At 37.5% G+C, this 25,620-nt stretch overlaps 4 protein-coding genes and 1 pseudogene across 4 annotated transcripts; 4 read left to right on the forward strand and 1 right to left on the reverse strand.

Moving 5' to 3' along the window:
- Positions 1-1,177: 1,177 nt before the first annotated feature.
- Positions 1,178-2,215, forward strand: LOC149040664 (QRFP-like peptide receptor). Its single transcript, XM_089181584.1, has one exon. The coding sequence runs from the start codon at positions 1,178-1,180 to the stop codon at positions 2,213-2,215; it is 1,038 nt and encodes a 345-aa protein (XP_089037710.1).
- A 5,048-nt stretch (positions 2,216-7,263) lies between these two features.
- On the forward strand, positions 7,264-8,293 carry LOC149040665 (RYamide receptor-like). Its single transcript, XM_089181770.1, has one exon. It carries the CDS (start codon positions 7,264-7,266, stop codon positions 8,269-8,271), a length of 1,008 nt encoding a protein of 335 aa, XP_089037896.1. The 3' UTR covers positions 8,272-8,293.
- Positions 8,294-13,597: 5,304 nt separating this feature from the next.
- On the forward strand, positions 13,598-14,581 carry LOC149040666 (RYamide receptor-like). Its single transcript, XM_089181585.1, has one exon. It carries the CDS (start codon positions 13,598-13,600, stop codon positions 14,579-14,581), a length of 984 nt encoding a protein of 327 aa, XP_089037711.1.
- A 5,367-nt stretch (positions 14,582-19,948) lies between these two features.
- LOC149040667 (RYamide receptor-like) lies at positions 19,949-22,545 on the reverse strand. Its single transcript, XM_089181615.1, has one exon. It carries the CDS (start codon positions 21,156-21,158, stop codon positions 20,118-20,120), a length of 1,041 nt encoding a protein of 346 aa, XP_089037741.1. The 5' UTR covers positions 21,159-22,545; the 3' UTR covers positions 19,949-20,117.
- A 2,712-nt stretch (positions 22,546-25,257) lies between these two features.
- The window catches only part of LOC149040668 (RYamide receptor-like), a 1,088-nt pseudogene continuing 725 nt past the window's right edge, over positions 25,258-25,620 (forward strand).

Here is a 25,620-nt window from a genome sequence, read left to right on the forward strand (position 1 = left end):
AAATTAACAGGATACACGATCCTTTCGATTTCAGTTAATGAGTTGACGATTTGATGTTCCTTGATGTTCCTTGCCACAATAGCCATCACTAAAAAACGAAACCGGGTTTCATTCATGTTGTAGACAGTCATGAAAACAACAGGTGCAGGCTGTGAAGCCAGACAGAAAGTCGGCGAGGGAGAGAGTCATGTCAAATTGACCAACAAAAAGTTCACTTTGGTAATGAAACTTGAAAATTAACAAGTGCAGCTGAAGAACTAAATTTCAATGACAGAGAAAAAGTCTCTTAATTCTCTGGAGGTAAAGTAATATCAACTCAAACGCTTATTGACCAAAAAGCTTTCTCACCACTTAAAACCGTTACTTTTAGCTCTGCAGCTAGAGGCTTCGACTTCCATAGATTTTCTCGATCTTAGTCGGGGTGGTGGCGAGTATAGATTGGTGAAGGTAAGACCAGGAAAGCAATTGAGTGGTTCCTTTCCGTCAGCCAGCGGCTTTATCGCAACAGAGGAAAAAAGTGAGCTTATTTTTTCACTCTGCTCACATCGTAAGCAGCTAAGTTTGGGTTTGAAAATTAGACTCAATGGTATATTTTCCCGTTACAGATCAGTATCCGTTTGAATAGCTTGCATTTGGTAGAGTTGGCAGCCCTTTAATCCGAAGGTAAATCGGACAGAAGTTAAATGCATTTTTTTTACCTAAAAATCATCATGGTAAACTGTTACAAGCGTCGAGAGACAATAATTCACGTATTTCCTAAACATACGAAGACATATTTCTCAAAAATGTTATTATCATTGATATCGAGCATATTGGTTTTTTCTTATTATTTTTAAAATTTAACATTATAATACCAATTATAGAAAATTTTAACCATACCATTCCGGGTAACTATTGATATGCATGATGACGCAGTTTTCTAATCTCGGGAAGTTAAGGATATAGAGTACGAATTAAGACTATAAAGGTCTGGAGGTGCTTCATAAAGTTAAACAGTTTTAATCACTAAGTAGATAACCAGGTCCGGATATGCAATGTTATTATATATGTAAATAATCAGCTGTGGGTGTGTTTTATGTCAATAGAGCGAAGGTAGTTAATCTTCAGAGTCACAGAACTGCTGGCTGAAGAAGAAACTTATCTCTTTGTTGTGAGAATGTCGGCAAACGTGGCGGTAATGACGACTGGAACACAGTCTATGTCGAGCTGCTTCAACCTCTCAGTAGAAAGAATTGGTTACACTTTTGCTTACTGTCTGCTATTTGCTGTTTTGCTGACTGGAAACGCCTTGATTGGAATTGTTGTGTACAAAACCCAAAGTCTGAGAAATCCCGTCAACTATTTTATTGCAAACATGGCCATATCTGATCTGCTGTTTCTTATTTTCCAGATTCCTCAGGTTTTAGTTCAGTTGAATACCAACACCTGGTTGATCGATGGTCCTCTCGGCCAAGCATTGTATAAGCTGTCTGGTTATTTAGTTGATGTATCAAGTGCTGTGTCCATTCAGAGTCTCGTTATAATAGCAGTAGATCGATTTAGAGCTGTGGTATATCCCCTTCGTTCCCCACTGATTAGTTCAAAGCGCGGTCGGTTCTTCATTTTCGCCACTTGGATCATCGCTATGCTTGTCTTCTGCCCATCCTTGTTTACTTGGAAAGTTGTGGAGCATCCAGAGGGGCTGGCGTGTGTGAGACGGTGGAAAGCAGCAGTTGGAGAGTCTTCGCTCAAAGAAACCTTTTCTGCCGCGATGACTATTTTATATCTGTATTTTACTTTGGTTTTTATTGGCATTCTGTACCTTATTATTTCTTTAAAAATGAAAGTCAATAAGATTATAGGCTTGCAATCGGTAAACGTTAGAGAACAACGTTTAGAGAGAGAAAGAAATGTTCTGAAGATGTGCATTGCAATTGTGTTGGTGTTCGCAGTATGTTGGGTGCCATTCAGCATCTGGTGGCTGTTGTTCCTCTGTTCTTCAGACAGAACAATATCATCGTGTGGCTTTCAACTCTTTGGGGTTATTGCCGTATTTCTGAGGCGATCAAACTGCACTGTCAATCGTTACATTTGTTTCATTTTCAGCGGAAACTATCGCCAAGGTCTCAAAAATCTTTTCAGTTGCTTCTCTGTTGGTCAAACGCTTAATCAAATTGCACCTTGGTTTGATTCCCAAGCTATTGTCTTAAATTATTCACGCCCACAAAGGGATTAATTTCTTGATAACCTCCATCAAAAATCTATGTTTGATTTGCTCATGACTGTGAGGCAAATAATATCATCTGCTTTTGTTTATAAAACATTTGACCGGGTCGTTTGCATGGCATGTAACAGAGTTCAGAGATTGGTTTAGTTACTCACTATGTTATCAGTCGACATAAAAAAGAAATAAAAACAAGATTTTTAACATGATCGTGACCTATTTTGATTTGTACCACATGAGTGGTTCTAAGGAGCTTTTTATTCGTGACCACCATGTAATAAAAATTTGATAAGGAGATGGCAAGTCGAGATAGGTCAGGGTAAGAGTATACAGTGCCTCAAAAATATTTAATCGGTTCCTCACAGTTAGCAAGTTATTGACGCACGGAGGAAGGCTTGTTTCTTCGCTTTGGTTCTATGGCTGGCACTTGAGTTTGAGGTCTCTTTCAGTTTGTCCACTGGAGTTGAAAGAAGTTAACAGAAGACTCAACTGTTTGAATAAATTTTGACCTTTACAAATTGGATTCCTATCTGATTCCAAATCCTATGGCTAAGTTCCAATGCTCGATGTCTCTTCACTTTTCCGATATTTGGTGAAACGAATAACAAAAACAAAAAACACAGCCCATTTTGTCTGTGTACATTCTAATTACAATTACACTTTTTGAGCCCAAGAAAAGACACACACAGCTTTTCATATTGCGTCTTTTAGCTTTTCCCTACACCGAAAGGCCGGAACATGTCATTAAAAAAGACTGTCGATGATATTGTGCTTATTCATGAATACATCACGAATTTTGTGTACTTTTCAGTATCAGATCTAGAAAGGCCATAAAATGTACACAGCCTCTAATTAAACCCTAAGCAAAGACACGCTGACTGGAAAATATGGGTCCAGAAATCAGAAATTTTAGTCATACAATACCAAACTATAAACGTCACTCTGTTCAGATTATCGCGAGGAAATCAATTTTTTTGTATCAATTTATATTTCTCTAAAACTGATTTCACCATTAAGCGTCTTACTTCTAAGTATTTTTATGAAGGTGGTAACAATAACTCTCACGTTTATACTTACCTTTTTTACAAGTTATTTGTTAGTAATCAGCTTTGTTTTCTTTATTGAGAATATAGATAGCCTCCTGAAACCTGCTCTGAAGAAGAACTGGTATCTCAGTTCCAAGAATGTCGGTAAATGAGTCTGCAGTGGTAAATGGAACACAGACCGTGTTGTCCTGCTTTGATTACGAAGTACTAATGATTGCTTACATTGCTGCATTTTTTCCGGTATTTCTAATTTCATTAGGTGGAAATATCTTTGTTGGAATAATTGTCTACAAGACGAAATCCTTGAAAAAGCCAGTCAACTTTTTTATTGTAGACATGGCCATGTCAGATCTGGTGTATCCGATTTCCATGCTTCCTCGTGAAGTAGCTTCATTATTCATTGGCAGCTCCTGGTTAATCAGCGGTCCTCTCGGCCAAGCATTGTGTAAGCTGGTCTCCTTCTCAATAGAAGTCGCCACTCTTGTTTCAGTCGCAGGGTCTGGTTCTTATCGCAGTCGATCGATTTGGAGCTGTAGTTTTTCCCTTCCGTTCCCCACTGATCAGTTCAAACCAGTGCCACTCCTTCATTCTCGCCACTTGGATCATTGCCATGGTTGTCAGGTGCCCGATTCTGTTCTTCTTTAAGGTTTTGGAGTATCGAGACAGGCTGGTATGTACGCCGCTGTGGTCCTCCTACTTCAAACACTACACTGTGGCAATGATCGCCGTCGTCTTTTGTGTCCCATTAGTTTTTATCACCATACTTTACCTTACCATCGCTTTAACAATCAAATTTCAGAAAATTGCAGGCGAACAATCAGTCAGCAGGAGAGGTCAACGTTTAAAGAGAGAGAAAATCGTTCTAAAGATCTCCATTGCTATCGTGTCAGCATTTACAATGGGCTGGCTGCCACTCAGTATCTGGTGGTTTGTGTACTTCTATTCATCAGACAAAACAGTGATATGGTCTTGTGGATTTCGATATTTCACGGAGATTGTCCGATTTTTACGCAGTTGACCGCTAAATTCAGGTTCAGTTATACTTCTTCGGAGAGTCAGTAAACGGAGTACTTTCAACAGGGAAGTTTGGTGTTATAAATAAATTAACAAGTTAGTGAAATTAACTCCACGAAAAGATGTACATGACTTAAAGCAAGAAACGTATTTCTGTCTGAATGGATTTCAATATAAAGTAACTAATTAAAGCAAAATTTCGTTGCTTTGTCTGTTCAGTTCTTATATTAAAAGTTTGGGTTCAGAGCCAAAGATTGGTTAAAAAAACTGAGGGAAATTATCGTTCGTTTAAAACCAATTCGTCCTTTTATTCTTCTTTGATAGTCATATCACCTGTACTTTGTTTTACCGCAGGGACTGAAATTTGTCGCTCGGCGATGCTTAGATTTTGAATAGCTGGTTGGATGAGTGTATGCGGTCGATTAAAGCAACGCCGTAATCCTTCAAAATATCTTAAGTAAAATTAGAAAAGAATACTGATCTTGTTCACGGCTTGTGTGAATTTTTTTCGTTTCAAAGTGCAAAAAGCTGAAAGCAGACTGTAAAACGTTGCATAGTCACCTTTTGCAATACTATTTGCCGTTTACGTTTAATTTCTTTATTTTAGAACAACTTCCTTTCTCATACGTGATGATTCTGAGACAAGCTGTCAACTGTCATTCAACATCACTAAATTATTCTATTTCGGCAATTGCCATTACGTGCTTTTCTCATGTTTGCCTTTAGATTCAGATCACGCCTTGCGTTTAGCTACCTTTCATAGAAATGACTTGTTTTTTCCTCTTCAATATTTAAATACATTTCTCTAAAACTGTTGTTTTCACTTCTTGTCTTCTAATTCTGTCTGTAATCATACTCGTGATCAACAAATTGGACTCCCGCTTCGCTTAAACCATTATTTAGAATAATTATGGTTTAGTGGTCGTTTGATATATATAATTCTAGGTACATATTTTGTGAACACTTTTTTGTAGAGCACTGTCGTTAAAATTTTCCCAAGAGGTTTCCTAAAAGGATCAGATAAAAATAAAATCGAATTGATCACATTTAGCCTCGAGTTAATTAAGACAAAACATATCACGAAGCCACAGCTCTTTCATGACTTTTGTGTTCGCGAAAACTTAACCCGTCCGCGCCTTGCTATAAATACCCGAAAACATATGATTAAAATGCTCTTTTTGAAGCTTACAATTTTTTGAATGAGTGTGCCTGAAATGATTATTAAACGAAGGGATGAAAATAGATTTAGAGCAATAGAAAGAATAACATCTGTTTATTCTTTGGCATGAGAAATAAAAAGAGATATCTGAGTAGTGGAACATTAGGGTTTGACTGAATTAAGAAAAAAAAATTGATCGAGAACTGAAAGAAGTTTGGAGCTTTTTAAACTTCATCAATTTCTTCCTTAACACTCATATCACCGGCCACTTTGTAAGTTGCTTTCACCTCGGGGTAGAATGACATATGTCGCTCAGTAATATTTACAGCTGTAATAACTGACCTCACTAGAGCACTTAACAAAAGTGTGTTTATACGGTCATTTAAATTTTTCAGTTTACTAGGTTTTTCTCAAAAGAATCTCTTGGTTTCTCTATAACCCTTTAAAATACTGTGTACTTCATCTTGGAACATTTTCCTTCTCTAATTATAGGCCGCCATCACGCGGAATCAACTGTCAAACGTTATTCAATAAATAACTCTATTTCAGTATTTGTTTTCCAGTCATTTGCTAAAGTTTTGTTGCCTTTTTAATTCAGATCACGCTTTGCAAGGGTAAGGAAGCATCCAGCTTTCGTTTTAACTTCCTTTTTCCCCGTTTTCCGTCCCTCAATTACGAGGCCATTTTCGTGCACAAAATAAGGAAAGATACGCATAACTTGACACATATTCCTCGCTTTTCTAGCTGACATTAGTTTTTCACGACTCATTCTGGCTGCGAAACTGACATCCGTCAATCGTATTTTACGAAAATAGGAAGCAAACAAGCGATCAAGAAAAAACCACAAAAACTATCATTAAGTGACTAAAGCACAGATCTATGATATGCATTGAAAGCGTTTTACATACACGTCAAGATGCAAAAACTGTTCCTGAGGCCAATGATATTTCTATTTAAAGTACAATTATTCAAATGAGATCATTCCAAATTTTCATCTCAGGTTACTGATACGGTTCATCGAAACCGATATTTATTTATATTTTTGTACTCTTTCGTCTTTTTGTTCTTCTTTGATGGTCCACAAATTATTCTATTTCGGTACTCGTTATTCTATCACGGGCTTTATTCCTGTTTGCCTTTAGATTCAGATCACGCCTTGCGTTGAACTACCTTCCTTAGAAATGACTTGTTTTCCTCTTTTATATGTAAATGCATTTCTCATAAATTGTTGTTTTCACCATTACCAATCATACCAAAAGGTTAGAAAGAATTATAGAATTCAAAACCTTTTTTTTTTCTTAACAATCCTATTTTAACTGACTCTATTCCTTACCTAAAAAAACGGTTTTTTGAGTATAGACTATAAGTCGAAATTAACTGAAAGTAAAATGATATCTGAAGATTCTTAGTTAATAAATTTTTAATGTATACGTGGACAGTCGCCTCTGCTTTACTTAAATAGAGTATATGGGGACTCAGACTTCTTTCTTTGTCGCACGCTCTTGACAAGACGAAAACATCTTTCTTCCAGAAATTTATATGTTAGGAATAACTTTTGGATCCGTACCTGAAAAAGATTGTTTCCCCCAAACGACTAATTGTTGACTGGTTTTACAAAGTGGATGCAGCTCGAAAGAATAGTTCGGTAAAAACTGTGAGAAGGTTTTTCCGTAAGGTAAGAGCACTCTTTTACTGTTTTTCAGTTTTATGACACTTCGCATGGAGGGAGCGAAATAACACAATTTTAAAGTTTTTCTGAACAATTTACCTTTGTTTTCTTTAAATAGAGTTGAGGCAGCCTCTAGATAACCACTGACTGAATAAGAACTGATCTCTCAAGAATGTCAGAAAACTTGACTGCAACGATGAATGGAATACAGTCCATGTCGAGCTGCTTCAACCCCATAGCGATGAGAATCGGTGAAACCTTTGCTTACTGCTTGCTATTTCTTGTTTCGTTGGTTGGAAATACCTTCATCGCAATGATTGTCTTCAAGACAAAAACTCTAAGAAAGCCCATTAATTTCTTGATTGTTAACATGGCCATGTCCGATATGCTTGTTCCGATTTTCCTTTTTCCTCGTGAATTGGTTTTGACATACACTCGCTCCTGGCTGATAGGCGATCCGCTTGGTCAAGTGTTATGTAAGCTGAGTATCTATGCATCTAATCTGTCCTTTACTGTGTCTATTCAAAGCCTGGTTTTAATAGCGGTCGATCGATTTGGAGCTGTGATGTTTCCCCTTTGTTCCCCGCTGATTAATTTAAAGCGATGCCGGGTCTTCATTCTCGCCACCTGGTTCATCGCTATGGCTATCTTTTGCCCAAACCTGTTCGCCTCGAAAGTTATCGAGTCTCCAGAGGGGCTGGCGTGTGTGGCTGATTGGGAGGACGCATTAGGAGAGTCGTCGTCCTACAAAAACTTCGTTTTTGTGATGCAAGTTGTAATTTTTTATGTCCCTTTGGTTTTGATCACAATACTTTACTCTGCCATTACGTTAAAAATCAAATCCCAGAAGATTCCAGGAAAGCAATCAACTAACACAAGAGAAAAACGCTTGAAAAGAAAGCGAAATGTTCTTAAACTGTCCGTCGCCATTGTGTTGGGGTTTGCATTGTGCTGGCTGCCCCTAAGTATTGTTTGGTTCATGTTCTTCAACTCAGACCGAACAATAACATCATCTTGTGGCTTCTATTACTTCTGGTCTGTTTCCTTATTTCTAGCCAAGTCGAACTGTGCGATAAACCCTTGGATCTGTATATGTTTTGATGGACATTATAGTCGAGGTCTCAAGAATATTCTCAGTTGCTCTTCTTTTGGTTCTGACGTTGATCGAGATGCACCGTAGTGTGACCCCCAGGACTCTAAAACTTTATTTCACCCAAGGATTAATTTTTTACTGAGTGTTTTAATTTCAGATTGCGATAAAGTCAGCAAGGTAATTAAAGATTCGAAAGTTACATTTTTTTAAATTATTAATTAACGAAAAATAAATAAACTTATCAATAGAGAAGCTTTGTTCAAAGGTCAAACCGTTGTTTGAACTTTTGCACAACGAATGTTTTTGTGAGCTATATTAATCTGATCACCTAATTTAAGGACTTTATTTGAAATTTAGGAGTCTTTTGACCGAAACGTTACACATTAGGAGACACATATGATGTAGTGGACAAAAGACATCTAAAATGTTTATCAGTAGCTGAGTCGAGTTTGTATCATTACCATAATTGTCATGATATGAAATAGTATTCCCTTTCAAGATGACAATGCAGAATGGAAACACGATGTTAAATAAAATAAAGAAGCATCACTTTTCTTCTCGTCTGTGAAACAGGAAATCTATTTATTACTTGAAATTTTTTGATCCAATATTAACTACTTCAAAGCAATCGAGAACTCCAGTTGCCTTAAACTTTCTTTTAATATCAGAAAGTCTTTTCTCAGGTGAATATCATGGTGAACAAACTTTTCAAAATCGGATCTACTCTCTTAACTTTAGGATTGGTTGCAAATGATTCGCAAAGTAATAGGATATTATACGACCGAGAAATACAGATTTGAAATAATTAATGCTGTCACTGATGAACCAAAGGGCACAATCTTGTCAGTTATTAGCTTGGTGATCCCCGCAGGCTAACGTTCAGTTGGACCGAACGATCTCCTGTTTCTTCCTGGTGAGCCGGCCACCTCAGGGGAAACTCAAAGAGACCTTTGACTTCTTCTCGTGTAAATCACTGGGAGATTGCGTTATACTCATCTTTCTTTAAGTTTGTAAAGATATCCGGGAGAAAGGTATGTAAAATAATGGTGATGAAATCGCTGTTCTTTTTCCTGAAGGACATGAAGCAATCCAGAGTTTCGGAGACGACGAGTTGTGATTTGCGTGTGGATAATGAGTTGTTTGAAAGGTGGATATTATGATTTCATTAAATCTTTTACTTCGGACTTTGTTATGATTTTTCAACAAGAGTGCTGCAACCTTTAAAAATGGCATTTTTGTGCATCCCCCTTGAGAGCCTAACTGCATGCAAAATTTGAAGGAGGGTTGAAAATTTGCATTTCCCAAGATGTTTGATTCTTACTGAGACTTGTTCTTAATTTCTATGTAGATAATCAGGTCTGAATATGATTTTATTATACAATTATGTAAATAATCCGCTGTACGCGTGTTTTATGTCAATAGAGTATAGGTAGGTAATCTTCTGAGTCGCAAAACTGCCGGCTGAAGAAGATACTTATCTCTTTGTTGTGAGAATGTCAGCAAACGTGGCGGCAACTGGAATACAATCTATGTCGAGTTGCTCCAACCTCTCAGTAGAAAGAATTAGTTACACTTCTGCTTACTGTCTGCTATTTTCTGTTTCGCTGACTGGAAACGCCTTGATTGGAATTGTTGTGTACAAAACCCGAGGTCTGAGAAATCCCGTCAACTATTTCATTGCAAACATGGTCATATCTGATCTGCTGTTTCCTATTTTCCTGATCCCTCAGGTTTTAGTTCAGTTGAATACTAATACCTGGCTGATCGATGGTCCTCTTGGCCAAGCATTATGTAAGCTGTCTGGTTATTTAGTTGATGTGTCAAGTGCTGTGTCCATTCAGAGTCTCGTTACAATAGCAGTAGATCGATTTGGAGCTGTGGTATTTCCCCTTAGTTCCCCACTGATTAGTTCAAAGCGCTGTCGGTTCTTCATTCTCGCCACTCGGATCATCGCTATGGTTGTCTTCTGCCCATCCCTGTTTACTTGGAAAGTTGTGGAGCATCCAGAGGGGCTGGCGTGTGTGAGGCGGTGGAAAGCGGCAGTTGGAGAGTCTTCACTTAAAAAAACCTTTTCTGCCGCGATGACTATTATATATATCTGTATTTTCCTTTGGTTTTTATTGGCATTCTGTACCTTATTATTGCTTTAAAAATAAAAACCAAAAGGATTATAGGCTTGCAATCGGTCAACGTTAGAGAACAACGTTAAAGAGAGAAAGAAATGTTCTGAAGATGTGCATTGCAATTGTGTTGGTGTTCGCAGTATGTTGGGTGCCATTCAGCATCTGGTGGCTGTTGTTCCTCTACTCTTCAGTCAGAACAATATCATCGTGTGGCTTTCAATTCTTTGTGGTTATTGCCGTATTTCTGAGGCGATCAAACTGCACTGTCAATCCTTACATTTGTTTCATTTTCAGAGGAAACTATCGTCAAGGTCTTAAAAATCTCTTCAGTTGCTTCTCTGTTGGTCAAACGCTTAATCAAATTATACCTTGGTTTGATTCCCAAGCTATTTTCTTAAATTATTCACGCCCACAAAGGGATTAATTTCTTGATCAACTCCATCAAAAATCTATTTTTGATTTGCTAATGATTGTAAGGTAAATATTATCATCTGTTTTTATTTATAAAAAATTTGACCGGGCCGTTTGCATGGCATGTAACAGACTTCAGAGATTGGTTTCGTTACTCGTTATGTTGTCAGTCGAAATAAAAAAGAGGTACAATAAATAAAAAAAATTTAGTGAAATCCACAAGACCATATCACCGTTTTGTCTGATGAATAGAAGTACACTAACCACCAGATACTGAGTGGCAGCCAGCCCATTGTAAATGCTGACACGATAGCAATAGAGATCTTCAGGACGATTTTCTCTCTCTTTATACGTTGTCCTCTTCTGCTGACTGATTGTTCGCCCGCAGTTTTCTGAGATTTGATTGTTATAGCGATGGTTAGGTAAAGTATGGTGATCAAAACTAATGGGACATAAAAGACAACGGCGATCATCGCCACAGTATAGTGTTTGAAGTAGGGAGACCACAATGGCGTACATACTAGACCGTCTGGATACTCCAAAACTTTAAAGAAGAACAAAACGGGGCACCTGACAACCATGGCAATGACCCAAGTGGCGAGAATGAAGAACCGGCACTGGTTTGAACTGATCAGTGGGGAACGGAGGGGAAAACCACAGTTCCAAATCGATCGACTGCAATAAGAACCAGCATCTGAGATGAAACAAGAATGGAGACTTCTATTGAGAAGGAGGCAAGCTTACACAATGCTTGGCCTAGAGGATCACTGACCAACCAGGAGCTGCTGATGAACAATAAAGCTACGTCACGAGGAAGCATGGAAATCGGATACACCAGATCTGACATGGCCATGTTTACAATAAAAAAGTTGACTGGCTTTTTCAAGGATTTCGTCTTGTAGACAATTTTTCCAATAAGGATGTTTCCAACCGATGAAACTAGAAATACCGGAAAAAATGCAGCACTGTGAGCGATCCTTAGTACTTCGTAATCAAAGTAGGACAATACAGTCTGTATTCCATTTATCATTACAGTCTCATCTACCGACATTCTTGGAACTGAGATACCAGTTCTTCTTCAGAGCAGTTTTCAGGAGGCTATCTATATTCTCAATAAAGAAAACAAAGCTGATTACTAACAAATAACATTTAACATGAGAGTTATTGTTACCACCTTCATAAAAATACTTAGTAGTAAGACGATCAGTGGTGAAATCAGTTTTAGAGAATTATAAATTGATATACAAAAGAAAGAAACGAATCCTTGTGTCCAAAGACACTTATAACAGTTGCTTAGCACGGTTTCTAAAAGGAGTCAACCGAAAACATTTCATTCAGTCTCTGAAAAGTATCATGAGTTATTCATTGCCCAAAACCGTGTATAAAGTAGTAGAAAAACAGCTTCCCATACCTTATCTTTGTAGCGTGACTGATTCTCTTGTGAGTTTTGGCGAAGGTTCGTTCAAAAGATAAATCCACTAAGTACAACAATGAACGACCGCACGTTTGGAGGAAACTGATGATATTTTTCTCGAGACGTAGATCCAGGAGTTATGCCCGACAAAATAACAGACGATGTGAATCGGATACCTCCCAAAATCGAGAGTCTCAAAACCTTTTATCCGATCTCGAAACTGAATCTCGTTAATATTTGTGATGACTTTCAAAATCTCGGTCACTCTGCTTTTATTTACTAAAAGTTTGAGTTCAGAGCCAAAGATTGGTTAAAAAAGGGGAAATTATCGTTTGCCTGAAACAAGTTCAGGGATACGGTTTATCAAAACCGATATTTATTCGTTTTCACTCTCTCGTCCTTTTGTTCTTCCTTGTTTCACCGCGGGGACTGAAATTTTTCGCTCGACGATGTTTACATTTTGAATAGCTAGCCTCGCCGAAGCACAGAAGCTTGATGAGTGTATGCAGTCGATTCTATAAAGCAACAGAGATATCATATTTGCTGTAATCCTCCAAAATATCTTGAGTAAAATTAGAAGAGAAGGCTAATCTTGTTCACGGCTTGTGCGAATTTTTGTCGTTTAAAAGTGCAAAAAGCTGAAAGCAGACGGAAAAACGTTGCATAGTCGCCTTTTGCAATACTATTTGCCGTTAACGTCACGCTTAAACTTCTCTGTTTTAGAACAACTTCCTTTCTCATAGAAAGCTCAAAGAATTTTCAAGGAAATTTGCATGACGGCTTAAACCTCTTCAATATTTAAATACATTTCTCTAAAATTGTTGTTTTCACCATTTACCAATCATACCAAAAGGTTAGAAAAAATTATAGAATTCAAAATCTTTTTTTGAGTACAGACTATAAGTCGAAATTAACTGAAAGTAAAATGATATCTGAAGATACTTAGTTAATCAATTTTTAATGTATACGTAGACAGTCGTCTCTGCTTTATTTAAATAGGGTTTAGGCAGCCTTTCAATTAAGAACTCTTGGCATACGACTAAGGACTCTGACGAAATTTATGAATTCATTAATATTATCAGTATATATGTAAACAATCACCTGTGTTTTCTTTCATAAAGCATAGGTAGGATTCAGAGTCAGACAGAGAACTGTTGGCCGAAGAAGAAACCGATAATCGGATGCCGCAAAGGGACTAAGACTTTTTTCTTTGTCGCACGCTCGTGACAAGACGAAAACATCTTTCTTCCAGAAATTTATATGTCGAGAATAACTTTTGGATCCGTACCTGAATAAGATTGTTTCCCCCAAACGACCAAACGTTGATTGGTTTTACAGAGTGGATGCAGCTATTTTGAAAGAGTAGCTCGGTAAAAACTGTGAGTCAGCTTTGTTTTCTTTACTGAGGATATAGGTAGCTTCCTGAGGACTGCTCTGAAGAAGAACTGGTATTTCAGCTCCAAGAATGACGGTGAATGAGACTGCAGTGGTAAATGAAACACAGAGCGTGTCGTCCTGCTTTGATTACGAAGTACTAAGGATCGCTTACATCGCTGCATTTTTTCCGATATCTCTAATTTCATTGGTTGGAAACATCTTTATTGGAATAACTGTCTACAAGACGAAATCCCTGAAAAAGCCAGTCAACTATTTTATTGCAAACATGGCCATGTCAGATCTGGTGTATCCGATTTCCATGCTTCCTCGTGATATAGCTTCATTATTCATCAGCGACTCCTGGTTGGTCAGCGGTCCTCTCGGGCAGGCATTGTGTAAGCTTGCCTCCTTCTCAATAGAAGTCTCCACTGTTGTTTCATCTCAGAGTCTGGTTCTTATCGCAGTCGATCGATTTGGAACTGTAGTTTTTCCCCTCCGTTCCCCACTGATCAGTTTAAACAAGTGCCGCTTCTTCATTCTCGCCACTTGGATCATTGCCATGGTTGTTAGGTGCCCGATTCTGTTCTTCTTTAAGGTTTTAGAGTATCCAGACGGGCTGGAATGTACGCCGCTGTGGTCTCCGTACCTCAAACACTGTACTGTGGCAATGATCGCCGTCGTCTTGTATGTCCCATTAATATTGATCACCATACTTTACCTTACCATCGCTTTAACAATCAAATCTCAGAAAACTGCGGGCGAACAATCAGTCAGCGGGAGAGAACAACGTTTAAAGAGAGCGAAAATCGTTGGGAAGACCTCTATTGCTATTGTGTCAGCATTTACAATGGGCTGGCTGCCACTCAGTATCTGGTGGTTGGTGTACTTCTATTCATCAGACAAAACATTGATATGGTCTTGTGGATTTCATTATTTCACGGAGATTGTCCGATTTTTTATGTACTCATACTGTGCGATAAACCCCTGTATCTGTTTTATATGCATTGAACATTACCGCCAGGGTCTTAAAAATCTCCTCAGTTGTTTCTCTACGGCGCCCAGGGCGCCATAATCAAGTTGCACCGCCGTAGCTTAAGCTCCGCACTATAACAGTACAATAGTCGAACTTGTTTTCAGCGCTCACAATATAAGTTGACCGCTTAATTCAAGTTCGGTTGTACTTCTTAGGAGAGTCAGTAAACGGAGTACTTTCAACAGGGAAGTTTGGTGTTATAAATAAATTAACAAGTTAGGAAATTAACTCCACGAAAAGATGCAAGACTTAAGGCAAGAAGCGTATTTCTCTCTTAATGGATTTCAATATAAACTAACTAATTAAAGCTTAATTTCGTTGCTTTGTCTGTTCAGTTCTTATATTAAAAGTTTGGGCTCAGAGCCAAAGATTGGTTAAAAAAACTGAGGGAAATTAACGTTTGCCTAAAACAACTTCAGCGATAAGGTTCATCGAAACCGATATTTATTCTTTTTTACTCTTTCGTCCTTTTGTTCTTCTTTGATAGTCATATTACTTGTACTTTGGTTTTACCGCGGGGACTGAATTTTGTTGCTCAGCGATGTTTACATTTTGAATAGATGGCCTCGCCGAAGCACAGAAGGTTAATGAGCGTATGCGGTCGTTTAAGTCGGTTTAAGCAACGGAAATATGATCTTTGCTCGAATACAGAAACAAGGTTAAAGGAAAAATTTACATCGTAAGCCATATGAATTCTGTCATGTAAATTTGTTAAATTATTATAAGTTCTCCTGGTGACTCATGAAACCATACCTTTTTTCTCGCATATAGGAAATCGGCTTTGTCCCGGCTGTTTCCTTCCCTTTTATTACAACTTCGTGACGGTTTTCTTTAAAACTCCAACCATTCTACTGAGCAACAAGACTAATGAGTAAGCTCAGGCTGGATTAAACTTTCAATGGCAACATAATTGAAAATAAATTCTGAATTGAAAAGAGCATTGTAGATCTTTTCGCTACCAGCTGTCAACCGTTATTCCATATCAGTAAACATCTGCGGCTGGGCTATTTCTGGAGCCATTGGAACAATATTGATAATTTTAAAAACTCATATAAGATGGGCTCCTGCTCATAAACTTGAGAAATTGTCCCTTTTGCCGACAATATTTGAAAAAGCATATTGCCTAATTTCGGACAACGGCTGATTCCAGTTATAATTTTCTTATTTAGAGGTCTCAGGTGAAGACTGTCAATTTTCTAAAATTTTCCTAGGTATGTTCATTAGTTAAACATGTGATTTGGGACTGTAGTATTCCCTCTCCGTTTCCGTGGATCATCACCATGGCTACATTCATCCCGTATCTGCTCGCGTTCAAACTGGTCGAATATCATCATGAGTACAAGTGTGTGCAGCTATGGATGCGTGTTTTAGACGATTCCTCGTTGATGACAAAATACTTTATGGCACTTTTTATTGCATTTTTTTATATTCCCTTCGTTCTGATGTTTATTCTATATCTTGCCATTTTTTTGAAACTGAAGTCTCAGAGAGGACAAGGCGAACACTCAATGAACGCTAAAATTCAGCGCTGAAGCTTTCCATTGCTATTGTGTTAGGGTTCGCTGTATGCTGGATTCCATTCAGTATTTTTGCATTAGTACGTTTGTTTGCAGATGAAAACAATGCTACAATGTCCTGTGGATTCAAACAGTTAGTAGAGCAAGTTGCGCTGCTACTGAGTCGAACAAATAGCGCTATGAACCCCTGCATCTGTTTTATTTTCAGTGGAAATTATCGCCAAGGTCTTAAGAATCTCCTCGGCTGCTGAGTGAGTTGCCAGGGCTAATAAAGATGCAATGTATCATGGCAGCCGCTTTGGAATATAATAAGAATTGTTTGTAAACTGAACTGAAACTAAATTAAATACATCATTATGAAAAGTAAAGAACATCCACACTTAAGGGTTTAGAAACAAATCTGTTGCCGTAAAAACATTTTTTTCGTAGGGGTGTACCGTTGATATGCATTAAGGAATTCTGTCAACGTTGCATTAGAAACAACTATGAATAAAACATATTAATTAAGTAGTATCTGATAAAATCTTACAGTCATGCGCATTAGAAAGGGTTTTAATTCCTGTCGGATATAGAATATCATCTTCATTTGGATTATATTATAAATACCATACAGAACACAGGGAGAAACTTATCATTTTATCAATCACTTTATCGTAGATATGAACATATCAGATGTATTAATCCAAATTTTCTAGATTCCGAACGCTCAATCACCAACTTTGTTTGGTGAGGAAACATATACTGTGCATCATATATTGCTTGCTTTTGGGAAGCTTTCCATTTGGCCTCGTTAGTTCAAACCGGTGCTCATACTGGTAAAACATTAGCAAACACTTAATTGGAGATTCAAAAATAGGACACGATATGCTGGCGACATCCTGACGCAATTATCAAATATTTGATTCTCTCAATCGTATATTGTGGGTGGAAAAATATCTGAAAGAGGAAAGCGACTGACAACAGAATATAAACATTTAATATTCTCTTGCTACTGATTAAACAATTCTGTTCAAATAGAGTCCGCTTGTTGACGTCTGTCAGATCTCTTTTCTTTATTTCGATTAGTAACATTCAGTAAATAAAGTTTCCTTGTCTTCCCTCCCCCTCAATTTATTCATGAATCTCGCCTGTCGGAGGCTTACAGTCAGCAAAGACAGGAGGGGAGGCAGGCGCATAAAAGATGGCACGCAGAGGTTTCCACGGACGTAGTTTCAATAAAGTTTCATTTTGTATTTCTTAATTGAAATGAGAGAAAGGGCTGCCAATGACTTACTTATTTAGTACAAAATTGTCGACAAATCATGACTAGTTAATGAGATGAAAGAGATCACGGATTCTTGTACACTTTACCCCCCTATAATTCTGATTAAGATTTCATATATAATATAAAAATATTCAAATTAAATAAAGACAGACGAAAAGATATGAATATGTTCAAATAAAGACAGACAGAACTTAATCACTTCTTTCTACAGGCTTCAGATGACACCCAGTTTTCATGGAGCATAATGGGGGACGAATTTCAAAAATGTCTTTTTCCTTTACACTTTGGCCTTCAGAATTGAAAAAATGTCAGATCTGTGAAATAAAGTCATCTGTGTCGGAAATTCGCTCTTGTATAATTGTATGAAAATTTCCCAAATGATTCTGGTGGAAAAAGTAATATTATCTATTCATCAGACAAAACAGTGATATGGTCTTGTGGATTTTAATATTTCACGGCGATTGTCCGATTTTTTATGTACTCATACTGTGCTGTAAACCTCTGCATTTGTTTTATTTCCATTGGAAATTACCGCCAAGGTCCTAAAAATCCTTTCATTTGCTTCTCCATAGCGCCAAGGGCTAATCAGGTTGCGCCGCCGTAGCTAGGCCCCGCCCTATAAAATGCTCATCAGTCGCAATCAAGGATAAATTTCGTACTGACCGTTTTAATCAGAACTTAAGGAAAGTCAACTTTACAGTAACAAATATCTTTTTAGTAAAAGTTCTTAGTTGAATAACAAAGGTGAACTTTGTCGATTGTCAGTTTGATGTTTTTAAAAACTATGATGATAAAGACGTTCATTGGTCTCGCTTGAAACTGATCGCTCATTTGCATTCAGCGGCATGTCAAAAAATCAGAAGAAGATAAGAAGCCAGGTATAAAAGCTTAATTTTTTATAACGAAAAATCTTGTTAACCTTCAAGAAACTTTATGGGAGTTTTGGTGACGAAAATAAATTAACAAGTTAGCGAAATTAACTCCCCGAAAAGATGTACAAGACATAAAGCAAGAAGCGTATTCCTGTCTGAATGGACTTCAATATAAACTAACTAATTCAAGCAAAATTACGCTGCTTTGTCTGTTCATGCAGTTCTTATTTTAAAAGTTGGGTTCAGAGCCAAAGATTGGTTAAAAGAAGGGAAATTATCGTTTGCCTAAAACAACCTCAGGGATACGGTTCATCGAAATCGATATTTATTCTTTTTTTTACTCTTTCGTCTTTTTGTTCTTCTTTGATAGTCATATCACCTGTACTTTAGTTTTAACGCGGGGCTGAAATTTGCGGCTCGGCGATGTTTACATTTTGACTAGATGGACTCGCCGAGGCACATATGGTTGATGAGCCTATGCAGTCGTTTAAGTCAACTATTTATTCTCCATTCGCTATTATGTTTTTTAAATCGAAAGAAAGAAAATGCAAAATTTTTACAGAGCGGCTTTACGCGATACAAATGGCCGGAATACTTTGATTAAAAAGCTGTCACCGTTAAAAGCATTTCGAAATTCGTTAAATACAAAGTGACTTATTAATTGAGCTGACAGTTGGGAATTCCCAGAAAGGAATGCTTACACGAAAAGTAGTCTCGCAATATGCAAAGGTGTTTGAAGATAAAGACCGCTTAATTAAGTTATTATGACAGAGATAATTTACCGTAAGGTTGTTTTGTAGCTATTGTTTTTGTAGTTAAATAGGGCGAATGAAAGGTTTTTTATTATTTAAAAAGTTATTTCAAAACAGTCACAACATGAATCAAGAAGAACATGGAACTTCAATTTCTAAGATTGATCTTTTCCAGCACTAGTCATTTCAGTTGGCGCTAAACTTAAATGATCCGCTCAGCTGAAGGGAAGTTTCGTGAACAAAGTACCATCAGGTACAAGCTTATTAGATTCAAATTGCTAACTAGGGTTGAGCCCTGTGCATAAAAATTATGTGTAAATACCGTGGCTTTGACATATTTCATCGGCAGGTCTTTCAAAAGACATAGTAATTAGGCGGCGTTTTCAATGCAAACATCCATGGGGGGTCTTTATCCGTTGACGTGTTCAGTTCACAAACGTCTTACAACCAAATGACCACTGAGAAAAATAAAAATTACTGAAACCATCAATTCGTACCACTAACGATCTTAATATGTGAACTGGAATCGGGAAACTTCGATTACATGCTGTATTTCAAAACGTAATACGTTTTAACCTTAAACAATCCTGGCGGCAAGAACATGTAGTTTAACAAATGAATTTATATTTTTAGTTGGGGTTTTGCGAAGTCTACAAATGGGTAGATGTGATTATCGTCACTAACGGCGTCGCATCTCAACTTCAGCATAACGTATGAGAGCGGTGTCGAGTTCCAAATTTGCCGTCGGGGTTTCCGTTCTCAGTGAACGTAAATTTTTGGTCATTTCACGTTGATGTTTTGCAGAGGACAGCTAAAAAAATGTAGGAAATTTAAAACGCACGTACTGAGCTATTTGTTCTACTCATTAGACCTTTTGTTTTGCTCCGTCCTCTTCGGGGCCGTCTGAGTATGAGCATATTTCTGAGTTCGTAAAAATAAAGCCAGATCAGATGGGATAGTACAGAGAAGTAGATCATTCACTTAATTCACATCTATGACCATCTATGGCTTAAAAATGAATTTTAATTTACACTCCAAACTATTGTAATGTTTTTACAAGCTCCAGTTTATCAAACGCTATTATATTTCTTTCAATTCTCCTCCAGCTTCTTCTTTTACTTTTCTTTCGAATTTTTATTTTCTTATTCTAGATTCTCAATTTTTGGTTTTTTACAAGTTAGTGCTACATCTATAGTTCCTCAATTCAACTTTAGGGAATTCAACTCGATTAGTCCTGTACAAACAGCTGAGGATATTTTTAAGCCCCTGACGATAATTTCCACTGAAAATGAAACAGATCCAAGGATTTATAGCACAGTCTGATTGAGCAAGAAAATAACCAATATGTTCGAAGTATTGGAAACTACAAGATGATATCAAAATTTTGTCTGATGAATAGAAGCTTAGTAACATCCGGATGGCGGTAGGCATCCAGCACAATGTGAACACCAACACGACCGCAACAGACATCTTCAAAACATTTCTGTCTCTCTTCAAACGTTGCTCTCTTACATTTACTGATTGCTCGCCTGGGATCTTCTGGGATTTAATTTTGAGCACAATGGTGACGTAGAGTATGGCGATCAAAACTAAAGGAGTAAACCAAAATACAACGCACAATGCCAAAATGTAGCTTTTATAGGGCAATGAATCTCCAAACGCGTCCTTCCATCGCAGCTCACACGCTGACCCATTTCGACTCTCGACAAGTTTCCAGGCAAACAGTTCTGGGGACTTGATAGCAATGGAGATGATCCAAGTGGCGAGAATAAAGAAACGACACAACTTAGAACTGATAAAGGGAGAACGGAAAGGAAATACCACAGCTCCAAAACGATCAACAGCCATCATAACCAGGCTTTGTGTAGACACAAGAGTGGAAACCTCGATTGAGTAAGAAAAAATTTTGCACATCGCTTCGCCGAAAGGCCCGTCGATCAGCCAGAAATCGACGTACAACCCGGTCACAATACGTGGAAACAGGAAAATCGGAAATAGAAGATCGGACATGGCCATGTTTAGAATGAAAAAGTTGATGGGTTTTCTTAGGGTTTTCGTCTTGTATACTACCAGTGCGATGAAGATGTTTCCAACCAGCGAAGCTACGAAGAGCACACACAGAACTGTGGTTGTACTGGCTTTGGCTGCTGTTGAATCAAAGCAGCTCGTTTCTCGTGTTCCATTTGTGGTTGCGTTTACTTCTGTCAACATTTTTGTTGCTCAGAGATCCTGAGTGTCTTCCTCAGGTAGCACTCCTCTCGCGGGTTCTTTCACTCTATTTAAAAATATGTTTGCTACACTCGATTTAAGGAAAAACGTCTGATCATTAACATATATATTACATTCTAAGCATCCCCAGCAACGGAGATATCATATGTGCTGTAATCCTCCAAAACATCTTGAGTAGAATTAGAAAATAATACTGATCTTGTTCATGGCTTGTGTGAATTTTTTTTTGTTTCAAAATACAAAAAGCTGAAAGCAGACGGGAAAACGTTGCATGGTCGCCTTTTGCAATACTATTTGCCGTTAAAGTCACGCTTAACTCCTCTATTTTAGAACAACTTCCTTTCTCATACATAATGATTCTGAGACAAGCTGTCAACTGTCATTCAACATCACTAAAATATTCCATTTCAGCACTCGCCATTCTATTACGTGTTTTATTCATGTTTGCCTTTAGATTCAGATCACGCCTTTGGTTGAACTACCTTCCTTAGAAATGACTTGTTTTTCCTCTTTTATGTTTAAACATATTTCTCTGAAATTGTTGTTTTCACTTCTTGTCTTCCAATTCTGTTTGTAATCATGCTCGTGATCAACAAATCGGACTCCTGTTTCGCAGTTGTTCGATTTTATTAATCACTCGTCTGATTACAGACCGAATTAGACTTTACTCGGTCCTATTACCACTACTAATCTGTTTCGCTTTCCATGGAAATTATCGTCGAGGCCTTTAGAATCTCTTTAGCTGATTTCTCTTTGGTTGACCCAGATGCTTTTTTGTAGTTTATTAGCTCATCAGCTTACGATATTTCTGATGCAGATACACAATATATCAGCCTTACTGCTGATATATAATAAAAAGGGGCTCATTAATACTACTTTTGAATAATCACTTTGAGGCAAAGTTTAAGGTAGGGAAACAACTCAGTTGACCCCGCAAAAAAAAAAAAACAAAAAAAAAAACAGATATCTTGCCTACTGGTATTCTGGCACTTGCTCATTCAAAATGACCGGCCAAGGAAGTTGAAATAAACCAACATCTTCAAAATCCTCAGAAAAAAGTCAATTCAGACCGCACTACTTCATGTAAATACCTAACTGGCAGCTCAAAGAATTTTTAAGGAAATTTGCATGACGGCTTAAACCATTATTTAGAATAATTATGGCTTAATGATCGTTTGATATACATAATTCAAGCTACATATTTTGTGAATATTTTTTTGTAGAGAGCTGTCGTTGAAATTTTCCTAAGAGGTAAAAGGATCAGATAGAAAATAAGATCGAATAGATCACACGTAGCCTCCAGTTAATGAAGACAAAACATATTACATAACCACAGCTCTTTCATGACCATTGCGTCCGCGAAAACACTAACCCGTCCCTGCCTTGTTATACCCGAAAACATATAATTAAAAGTAAGTTAACATATTGTTTGAATGAGTGTGCTTGAAATGGTTTTTAAACGAAGGGATAAAAATATATATAAAGAGCAATAGAAAGAATAACATCTATTTATTCCTTGACATAAGAAATAAAAAGAGATATCAAAGAAGTACCTGGGACATTAGTGTTTGACTGAATTAAGGAAAAAAAATTGATCGACAACTGAAAGAAATGTTGCGCTTTTTAAACTTCATGAATTCCTTCCTTAGCACTCATATCACCGGCAACTTTGTAAGTTGCTTTTACCTCGAGGACTGCATGACATTTGTCGCTCAGTAATATTTACATTTTGAATAACTGACCTCACCAGAGCACTTAACATAAGTGCGTTTATGCGGTCGTTTATGGCAATGGAAAACAATAAAATTAAATTTCTCAATTAACTACGTTTTTCTGACAAGAATCTTTTGGTTTCTCTATAATCCTTTAAAATACTATGTACTACATCTTGGAACATTTTCCTTCACTTATTATAAGCCGCCATCACATGGAGCCAGCTGTCAAACGTTATTCAATAAATAACGCTTTTTCAGTTTTTGCTTTCCAGTCATTTGCTAAACATTTATCTCCTCTTTAATTCAGATCACGCCTCGCAGGGAAAGGAAGCAGCCAGTTTTCGTTTTAACTTCCTTTTTCCCCGTTTTCCGTCCCTCAATTACCAGGCCGTTTTCGTGCACAAAAGAAAAAAGATACGCATAACTTGACACATTCCTTGCCTTTTGTTAGCTGATATTAGCGTTTCACGACTTATCCTGGATGGGAAACTGACATTCGTTAATCGTCTGTTACGAAAATAGTGAGCAAACAAGCGATCAAGAAACAACCACAACAATTATCATCAAATGAGTGAAGCACAGATCTATGACATGTATTGAAGGCGTTTTACATACACGTCAAGATGCGGAAACAGAAGAAAATGGAACTTTCTACAACTGTTCCTGAGGTCAATGATGCCGCTTCGCAGTCCTTCGACTTTGTTAATTACTCGTATGATTACAGACCGAATTAGACTCCACTCGGTCCTATTACCATTACTAGTCTGTTTCGCTTTCTATGGAAATTATCGTCGAGGCCCTAAGAATCTCTTCAGCTGATTTCGCTCTGATTGACCTAGACGCTTTCTTGTAGTTTGAGCCCCCAGTTGTTGCATGTTCGCTCACCAGCTTACGATGTTTCGGGTGCAGATATATCAACAATGAGTGTGCTTGAAATAGTTTTTAAACGAATGGATGAAAATATATTGAGAGCAATAGAAAGAATAACATCTGTTTATTCTTTGGCATGAGAAATAAAAAGAGATATCAAAGAAGTAACATTGGACATTAGGGTTTGACTGAATTAAGAAATAAAATTGATCGAGAACTGAAAGAAATTTTGCGCTTTTTAAACTTCATCAATTCCTTCCTTATCACCCATATCAACGGCCACTTTATAATTTGCTTTTACCGCGGGGACTGCATGATATTTGTCGCTCAGTTGTTTTAGTAATATTTACAACTTGAATAACTGACCTCACCAGAGCACTTAACATAAGTGCGTTTATGCGGTCGTTTATGGCAACAGAAAACAGTAAAATTAAATTTTTAAGTTTACTCAGGGTTTTTCTCAAATAAATCTCTTGGTTGCTCTATAATCCTTTAAAATACTGATTACTACATCTTAGAACATTTTCCTTCGCTAAATGGAACACAATCATCCATCACATGGAACCAGCTGTCAAACGTTATTCAACAAATAACGCTATTTCAGAATTTGCTTTCCAGTCATTTGCATAAGTTTTATTTCTTTTCTAATTCAGATCACGCCTCGCAGGGGAAGGAAGCAGCCAGCTTTCATTTTTACTTCCTTTTCTCCCCGTTTCCCGTCCCTCAATTACCAGACCGTTTTCGTACACAAAGAAAGAAAAGATACACATAACTTGACACACATTCCTGGCTTTTTGTTAGCTGATATAAGTTTTTCACGGCTCATTGTGGCTGGGAAACTGACATCCGTCAATCGTCTGTTACGCAAATAGTAAGCAAACAAGCGATCAATTAACAAATACAAAAATCAGCATCAAGTTACTGAAGCACAAATTTATGATATGTATTGAAAGCGTCAAAAAACCTTTACAGTTTTACGCCGAATAAAATTAGCAGCTGTTTACATACACGTCAAGAGAGGAAAATAGACTGAGAAAATGGAACTTTCTAAAACTGTTCCTGAGCCCTATGATATTTCTATTCAAAGTACAATTATCCAAATGAGATCATTCCCGACTATTTCATCTCTGGTAACTGCAATTGTAGATACTTGCTAATGAAAATGAAGGTTCAGCGTACATCTGTCGATATTCTTGAATTTCTGGAGAAGCTAACGTAGGCAATTTAGAACAATAATGATATCTATGTAAATCATCACTGCGTTCACTGAAAAAAAGATAGCGTTCAGAGCTGTTGGCTGAATGTCGGCAAATGTGACCGCAACGATGAATGAAACACAGGTACCGAGCTGCTTAAATCCATTTACTAAGGGAAAGAGAATCGGATTCAACTTTGCTTACAGCTTTTATAAAATAACAAAATACAATTTTAAGATTTTCTAGAATTTTCCTAGGTATGTTCATTAATTAAACATGTGAAAGTTTCATCTATATAAGATGGATAGGCTGTGTTTTCATCCAGTCGAGTTTAGGTACCCACCGCAAGGCTGTTGGCTGAAGAAAAACCTGATCTCTTGGTATCGAAAAATGTCTGCAAAGTGACAGCAATGGTGAATGGAACACAGTCCATGTCGAGCTGCTTCAACCCCACAGCGAGAAGAATTGGTGAAACCTTCGCCTGCTGTCTGCTATTTGTTGTGTCGCTGGCTGCGAATACCTTCATTGGAATAATTGTCTATAGGACGAAAACTCTGAGAACACCAATCAACATTTTGATTGTAAACATGGCAATCTCCGATCTGTTGTTCCCGATTTTCCACTTTCCTCTAATTCTTGTACTATTAAACACGGCCGGCCACT

The sequence above is a fragment of the Pocillopora damicornis genome, chromosome 9 (assembly GCF_964200805.1).
Source record: "Pocillopora damicornis chromosome 9, jaPocDami1.2, whole genome shotgun sequence".
Lineage (NCBI taxonomy): Eukaryota > Metazoa > Cnidaria > Anthozoa > Scleractinia > Pocilloporidae > Pocillopora > Pocillopora damicornis.

Coding starts and splice junctions, on each gene's coding strand:
- LOC149040664 (XM_089181584.1), top strand. CDS start 1,178: ATGACGACTGGAACACAGTCTATGTCGAGCTGCTTCAACCTCTCAGTA.
- LOC149040665 (XM_089181770.1), top strand. CDS start 7,264: ATGTCAGAAAACTTGACTGCAACGATGAATGGAATACAGTCCATGTCG.
- LOC149040666 (XM_089181585.1), top strand. CDS start 13,598: ATGACGGTGAATGAGACTGCAGTGGTAAATGAAACACAGAGCGTGTCG.
- LOC149040667 (XM_089181615.1), bottom strand. CDS start 21,158: ATGTTGACAGAAGTAAACGCAACCACAAATGGAACACGAGAAACGAGC.